Raw genomic sequence first — 8,343 nt, 5'->3', positions numbered from 1 at the left:
TTCAAGTGAAATTTGGTTAATTGATAGTGGTTACACTAATCAAATGACTCATGACAAGGGAAGAGCCACGATTGCAATCAAAAGTTGTCTCAATACAAAACTTATCTCTAATGTTCTTTATGTTCCAGAAATTAACCAAAATAGTATTGGTCAATTGATGAAGAAAGGCTACAAATTATATTTTGAAGACAAATATTGCTTGATAAAAGATGCATCTAGTCAAGAAATGTTCAAGGTCAAGATGAGAGGATAAAACTTCACATTTAATCTATTAGAGGGAGAATGGTTGTTTTTCCTATTAAGGAAAGTGTCATAAAGATATGGAACAAGAAGTTGGTCACTATCATCATAAGGATTGTTATTGCTTCAAACAAAACAATTAGTGAAAGATTTACCTAAACAAACCAATTAGTGAAAGGTTTACCTGATTTAGAAGACCATCTTTCTAATTGTCAAGCATGTCAATTTGGAAAGCATCATAAGAAACCCTTTCTGAAAACAACTTAGAGAGAAACAAAAAAGCTTTAATTAATCCACATTAATTTATGTGGACCACAAAGAATACTATCTTTCAAAGGTAGTCTTTACTATATTATCTTTATTGATGATTTACAAGATTTTGTTGATTTTTTTTCTTAAAATTCTAGTTAGAAGTGGCTGGAGTGATTTGGAAGTTCAAGAAAATGGTGGAAAATCAAAGTGGTTACACCATTCAATTTCTACAATCAAGTAATGGAAAAGAGTAAACCTTAGGAGAATTTAATTCATTTTGTGAGGATGCTAGCATAGAACACTAGTTTACTGCTCCCTACACTCCATAATAAAATGGAGTTAGTGAGAGAAAAAACAAATACATTCTAGAAATGGCAAAATGCATTCTACACAAGAAAAATTTGCTAAAGCGATTTTGGGCTGAGGCGACAAATATTGTATAGTTTTTCTTCATAATAGACTTCCTTCAAAGGCAATGGAGAATCTAACACCATTCGAAGCATGGTATGGATATAAACCATCTCTAAACTTTTTAAAAGTGTTTGGTTGTTTGTGATTCACCTATGTTCCTCAAGTTAAGTGTGATAAATTAGACAAGAGGGCAATACAAGGTATCTTTGTTGGCTACAACAACATCCAAGGCTTACAAACTCTTTCAACCACAAACAAGGAGTATCGTCATAAGTAAGGATGCGCACTTTATGGAAAACGAAGACTGGAACTGAGAGTAAAGAAATTAATCCTCAAATTATTCAAATTTTCTTGTCACAAATTTTGAAGAACAAATTAATGAAGATTGGAAAAATGAGATGGTGGGATGACATTCTAGTCGAAGGCACTAGACTGCTTTATGATATTTATCATACTTGTAACATTGCAATTTATGAGCCTACAAATTTTGAAGAAGTAAAACATGATCAAAACTAAATGATTGCAATGAAGGAGTTGTTCATTATAAAAAAAATAAAAAAAATATATACATGGCAACTTGTAGACAAACCTCAAGATAGAAAAGTCATTGGGATCAAATGGGTGTTTCAAACCAAGCTGAATGTAGATGGCTCAATGAATAAACATAATGCAGGGCTTGTGATTAAAGGTTATGCTCAACTGTTTAGAGTGGACTATTTAGACACATTTACACTAGTTGTCAAGCTAGATATCATCAGGTTGCTACTTGTTATTGTAGCACAAATGGGTTGAAAAGTGTATCAATTAGATGTTAAATATGCATTTTTTGAATAGTTTCTTGCATGAGAAAATTTATGTTGAGCAACCTAAAGGATTTGAGAAGAAAGGAGAATAAGGCAAGGTTTATTTTCTCAAGAAGGCGCTTTGAATTGAAGCAAGCTACAAGATATTGGTACAACATAATCAATAATCATCTGCTAAGTTTAGGCTTTGTGTAAACCTTATTTGAGTCCACTTTTTACATCAAACATTGTGAGTTTAATAATTTCATTATTTCTTTTTATGTCGATGATCTTTTAATGATTAGATATAATGCTTCCTTAATTGATGATATTAAGATGGAAATGGTGACAGTTTTTTAGATAACTGATTTGGTATTGATTACTTATTTTCTTGGAATGGAGATCAAGCAAAGTCAAAATGAAGTTTTTGTTTGCCATAAGAAGTACGCTAAGCAAATTCTCAAGAAATTTCATATGGAAGATTGCAAGACAATGAGTACTCCTATGAATATAAAGGAAAAGTTCAACCAGGAAGATGGAATTCAAAAAGTGGATGAAGCATACTTCAAGAGTTTTATTAGGTGTCTAATGTACCTTATAGCAACAAAACCTGATATATTGACTAAATATTTTGTCTCAGTTCATGCATTGTGCAAGTGAAACATACTTAAAGGCGGCTAGAAGAATGATCAGATACATCAAAGGCACAACCAACTTTGGCATCAAGTTCAAGAAAAACAAGGATTTCAAGTTGTTAGGCTTCTTTAATAGTGATTGGGCATGGGGCATTAATGACATGAAAATCACCTCGAGATATTGTTTTAGTCTTTGATTTGGAGTTTTTTCATGGAGTTCAAAGAAACACAAAACAATAACTCAATCTACTACTAAAGTAGAGTTTATTGTTGCAACTACTACTGTCAAACAAGATTTATGGCTGAGGAAGATATTGAGTGATCTTAATCTTGAGTAAAAAAAAAGACACTAAGATCTTTGTGGATAATCAATCAACAATAATTATGTCTCACAATCTAGTATTCCATAGGAAAACTAAACATTTCGACATCAAGATGTTTTTCTTGAGAGAAGTGCAAAGAGATGATGTCATGACTCTTATTCATTACAAAACAAAAGAGCAAATAGCTAATACTAAACCCTTAACGACAAGCAAATTCAAGACCCTAAGAATGAAACTTGGAGTTTGTAGTCTCTAGAACAAGGAGGAGTATGTTAGTTGTTGTGTTTAGAACTGCTGGCACGTTTGCAAATATCGGCTTATTTATGTTGTTTTGAATATGTCAAAATTAGTTTCTTAGGTTTTTAGAGTTTGATAGTTTTTCAATTTTTTTCTTTTAAGTTTGTTTAATCGTGGTCTCACTAAAAAATGTGTTGTTAATGGTTAGTTATTTCATTGACTATATGTACATTTTGAATCTCTTAAATGGTTTCTCTCACTTTCGCATGTCTCTGTTACTTTTCATTGAAGCATAATTTTTCCCTTTCTTCAAATTATATTTGTTTTTCTACAGTAACTTCAAATAACCAACAATTTAGAACTTTATTGTTAATTATGAAAGTGTTCCTCAAATTTTTGTATCATAAGTTGCTTACTATCTTTTTATAAACCTAAGAACCAACGTCCCCCAATAAACCGATAATAATGCTTCTTACAACATGAGTTTGATTTTAATTCAACTTAAAAGATTAATTAATAATAAGATAATTTTTTTTGTTGATATAAAACTTATGCTTTTTTAATACTCATGCAAAATAATATCAAACTTGATGCATAAATAATATGATAGATAACTTGTTAATAAATATTAGAATAAGTCTCGAGAACATCTTAAAATTTGGTTTTAAGAAAAGAATTGTCTGCTTCAAAAAAGAAAAGAATTGTCCATCAATACCTTGAATTTTTTTTCCAAAAATATGTTGTTAGCTCTTTGTTATAACGTTCCATTCATTCAAGAGATCGTGGATTTTCCACGAAAGAAAATTATAACCATGGTCAATGGAATTTAATTACCATAGTATATTATTTACTAGTGATACACCCGTTAAATGTTAATCAATGGAAAAAGTGTTGGCAGTAAAGAGAAAACACAGAGCTATATATAATCCACAACATGAAACTTGTTATTTGGTATAGGCTGTATACATTGAACTTCGTTCATTATTCTTTTCCTAATATATTTAAGAGAAAATTACATTTTTTTTCCGAGAAAGCTTTTGTAAGTAGCAGCACAAGCACAATCTCAAAATTCAAAACCCAAATACAACTTGATATGAATCCACACCAAAGAACTTAAACCTTTTTGAGAAATTCCATGACGTAGGTATTGAAAGCACAACACAGGACTCGGAAACCTTGGAATCCTGCCCCTTTGGCCAGAGCCTCAAACTCTTTCTCTGTTCTTTCTTTCCCACCTGGATTATGAGCCAACATGATCACATCGATGTGAACCACACCTTTTGTGGCCAAGCTAGAGTCTGGAGCCACTGGAAGAATGCATTCCGCCACAATCACCTTCCCGTTATCTGGAAGTGCCTCGTAGCAGTTCTTCAAAAACTTCAAGCAGTGTTCATCACTCCAATCGTGGCAAATCCACTGAATGTAGTAAATGATATTAAAGTCATTAGCATAAACAAATGGAACATGAATTTGAGGTGTCAAAAAGTAACGGTTCAAAACTAGGACCCTGAGAAAAGAAAACCTTTAAAGGCCTTTCTAGAGTAGGTAAGAGTAAGACATTCAAAGGGATTCATATTATAAAATTCACCTTCATAAAAATAGCGTCAGCTTTTGGAACACTGACAAACATGTCTCCACCGACATGCTCCACTCCTACACGAAATCATCATTGTCAATTTTGATGTTAGGTAAGGTAACCATTAACCAGACAATATTATTCAAATTGATACATAATGCATAACAATGACAACTAACAAAAGATGACGATGCTAGGTAAACTAACACAAGCAGGACCTCTAAACTACATGATGGTGATGTCAAGTTAAAAATACCTTGATAGGATGGGGCATCTTCGATGACATGGGGCAAATCAAAATTAATGCCCTTAATAGTGGGATATTTTGAGACAATCATGTTGACTACAGCTCCAGTGCCACCACCAACATCAACCAGAGATTTAAGACCCTCAAAGCCTGTGTAGGTCTCAAGGATTTTCTTCATTGTGATGGTAGAGTGATCAGACATGCCCTTGTTGAAAACCCTGTTAAACCTTGGATCTGTTCCATGGTATTCAAAGGCTGTCATTCCATAGGCCTTGTTAAATGGAATTCCCCCTTCAAGAACTGCATCTTTCAAGTAGTACCTACAAGAACACAATCGTGTCAACCCCCCTGATATCAGTGTTTACCATATAGTTTAATTCAATTATGTAAACATAATAGTGTCATGTTCCAACTCTTCTGACTTGTAAGTTCTTTTTTCCCACCCTTCTGCGCGGGCAACATGTTATATATCAAAATCACATAAAGTCATTTTGAACGAAGTTGACACATGTAATTAGCCATATACTATTAAACAAAGTCCATACAAATACGACTAATATCACTTGATAGTCATGTATGGTTTTTTATTGTTTTTTATAGATTTTCAAAAAATAAAATTTCAATTCAAATTTTATTAATAACTAGTTTGATTTTATTCGAATGACCATAATAACATTTCTCATTTTCTTGTCAAATTTAGATAAAATCTGAATTTAAAAATAAGATATAGCTAAACTCATGCATAACATAAAAGATAATAAACCTTGCATAGTGATACAATTTTTTTAAATCGATATCACTCAATCAAGTATATGCTTTAATTTATTTATTTCAATGTTATCATTTGTAATGCATAGATATACTTTAATTCTAATACTGCAACTACTCATTTTTTTAACAAAAGAAAATACTTTTAAATATTTAAGAAAGACTTTTGAAAATGTATTTCATTTACATGGTTGTCTATTTCATCAAGCTTTATATGATTATAGTCAAGGACTCACTTTTATCACCAATTAACAATTAACAAAGCCGTCATATTCATTCAACTACTCACGTCATGTAGACATGTGTAGGAAACTCAATGGTTTTTTTTTAGTCTTGACAAAATAAGTCTCGCTGTTCATATTGGAACCCTCAAACAAAATTGGTTCACACACAATTGGTGATTCGATCTGGTAGTAGGTGAAATGGTGACCTCTCAATCTCATAGTGATGGGTCCCGGTTGCAATTTCATAATTTATGGGTGTTGAATTTAGTCAGAATGTTTGCGGATAATCGTCGTTAATATAATAAAAGTGGTTGAACTTCTCACCGTTTCTATATCCAAAGTCCTACGCCACCTTATCAGTCATAAGTTAATCAATAATTAACACTCATAGATTTTGACTTCATAACAGCTCCCTTATATTTTAACCTGCAACACCCAATAAACAGAGCTAAGTTCCCCCAATCCCTTACCCCCCCTTCCTTTTTCTGTTCACCCCTTCTTGTAACAAAATAATCTTTCTAATATATAAGAAAACCTACCATAAACTACTTTTTTTAAGCAAAAAAGCCCAAATGAAATGCCTAAAGAAAAAACTTAGGTATAATATAATAGATACACAAAATGTTATACTTAAATTCCACTTCAATAATTGTTTCTACATAAGTCTATGTTAGGAGATATTGTCCTTTTTGACATGGGTTAAAGAGTGAAAGTATTTATAAATTAAACTTAGTCTAAACTCAAAAGTGATGTAAAACTTTTTAGAAATTCTGGAACAATAATCAACCTTTAAATTTAATGAAATCTCTTGTAATGTATGCCGTTCGAGTGAATCTCTAGTTCTGACTAAACAACAATTTCAATATATCTAGTTCTATTTAAGGACTTGTAATGTTTATAAAAAGTATTATATTTCTAACTTGATGCTTAATAAAGAAACAAGATTATTTACTAATAATGGCATAGGTTGATGGTAAAACCTAAGATAAAGCACAAATTAAACGCAAGGAACATAACAACAGGGAAACTTGGGAGAAGAAGCAGAGTAGGTTGAAAACATATATACCAGCTTTCCATGAGGACTTTGTCCTGGTTCATGAGGTTGAGAGAAGCAATGGAGACACCATCTTGGTTCTTGACCAAGTACTTGGCAACGGGAGCAAGGCCATAGAGCCTCTGGACCTTGCCGTCGGGGAGGGTGCGGAGGGAGAAAGTGAGGATGTTGTAGCAAGCCAAGAGGCGGAGGATGCGGTCGAGCATGACGGGGGCGTCGGGGTTGCGCGTCGGGAGCTGGGCGGCGATGTCCGCCGGAGAGAGGTGGACGCCGGGGCCGGCCTTCGCCATGATTTCCAGCAGCTCCAGCTCCAGGGCCGACTTCAGGACCATTGGGAGGACCGACGCGCTCGCCAGCTGCATCGCGAACAGGTTCGCCTCTTCGTCCGACACGTGGCTTGGGGTTATCTGGGTCTCGCCGGTTGAACCCATGCTTTCTTCGATCAACTGTTTTCGGTGTGACTTCTTGTGAGTGGCCACTGATGCCGAGTCAAGTGCTTATATATATTATTCACAGATACTCACAAATCATGTTAATGGACCACCCACCTACACTTGGGTCTTGGGTCCCACCCCAACCACCACACCATGGCCCCACTTAGACCATGCGTATATACTTTGTACTATACTACTCATTTATTATTATTATTATTATTATTTTAATGTCATGGTTGGTGAACTCTTTTATAAAGATGTTGAAAAATGTTTGTAAGATATGTTTTTAATGTTTTAAACTATAATTATTTTTTAAGAATATCATTTATTATTTAATTAATCACTTTCGTGGTAGTTTCTCATAAATTACACTAAAATTCTTAAATTATTTTATGATATTTTTATTATTTATAATGATTCTTTCGACAAATACGATAAGAAGAACCGTTAATCCCAACTTAATAATTAAACGAAGAAGAAATGAGATAGTTAAAAACACGATGACTTACATTTAATTTTTATTGTAATCATCTTTGTAATCTTTCTTATCTTTATAAAAAAAATTACAATAAAAAATATATTTAAGACATCTTAAACACAAATAACTTAATAGTAATTATTTATTCGATTATTGATATTATAATTATTGAAATGCGTATTCAACCATAATTCAACCAACATCACAATTATTATAAATAGTAATTTCTCAGTGTTACAAGTCAATAAATTCTTTTTAATATATTTAATAACCGAATCCAACATTCTTTTATTTATAAATATACTTGTACTAAATTTTCATAAATTACGTAAGATATATATAACACATTAAATCATTTCAAATATTTGTTAATTTTGACATTCAAAAACCTTTTACATGTACAAATCATCTTATACTTGAAATTCGGTGATCAAGAAACCAAAGATCGAAAACTTTCAATCAAAGATTTGTCGTGCTTATTATTTTAGCGAGAAAAAGACATTAGAAACCTAAAAAATTCCAATCAGAATGACTTTTCGGTGTTCTCATTTTTCATGTCTGGAGTTTTGAAAATGGGACATCTATGGTTTACCTAATACTCCAGATGTCACTATTAGACTTTCAACTAATTTACACAAGAGTTCGCATTTGTAGCTATAGCCGTTGTATCAACGTAGACAAA

General features: G+C 32.7%; 1 protein-coding gene across 1 annotated transcript; it reads right to left on the bottom strand.

Moving 5' to 3' along the window:
- Positions 1-3,801: 3,801 nt before the first annotated feature.
- On the bottom strand, positions 3,802-7,235 carry OMT1 (O-methyltransferase 1). Its single transcript, XM_020383263.2, has 4 exons — positions 6,762-7,235; positions 4,713-5,023; positions 4,469-4,533; positions 3,802-4,296 (listed from the first exon to the last, which is right to left on the bottom strand). The coding sequence occupies exons 1-4, from the start codon at positions 7,178-7,180 to the stop codon at positions 3,994-3,996; spliced, it is 1,098 nt and encodes a 365-aa protein (XP_020238852.1). The 5' UTR covers positions 7,181-7,235; the 3' UTR covers positions 3,802-3,993.
- Between the last annotated feature and the right edge of the window lie 1,108 nt (positions 7,236-8,343).

The sequence above is a fragment of the Cajanus cajan genome, chromosome 6, assembly GCF_000230855.2.
Source record: "Cajanus cajan strain Asha chromosome 6, NIPB_CcT2T_4, whole genome shotgun sequence".
Lineage (NCBI taxonomy): Eukaryota > Viridiplantae > Streptophyta > Magnoliopsida > Fabales > Fabaceae > Cajanus > Cajanus cajan.
Note: the sequence above shows the minus strand (reverse complement) of the source record. Positions and strands in the feature narration are given on the sequence as shown.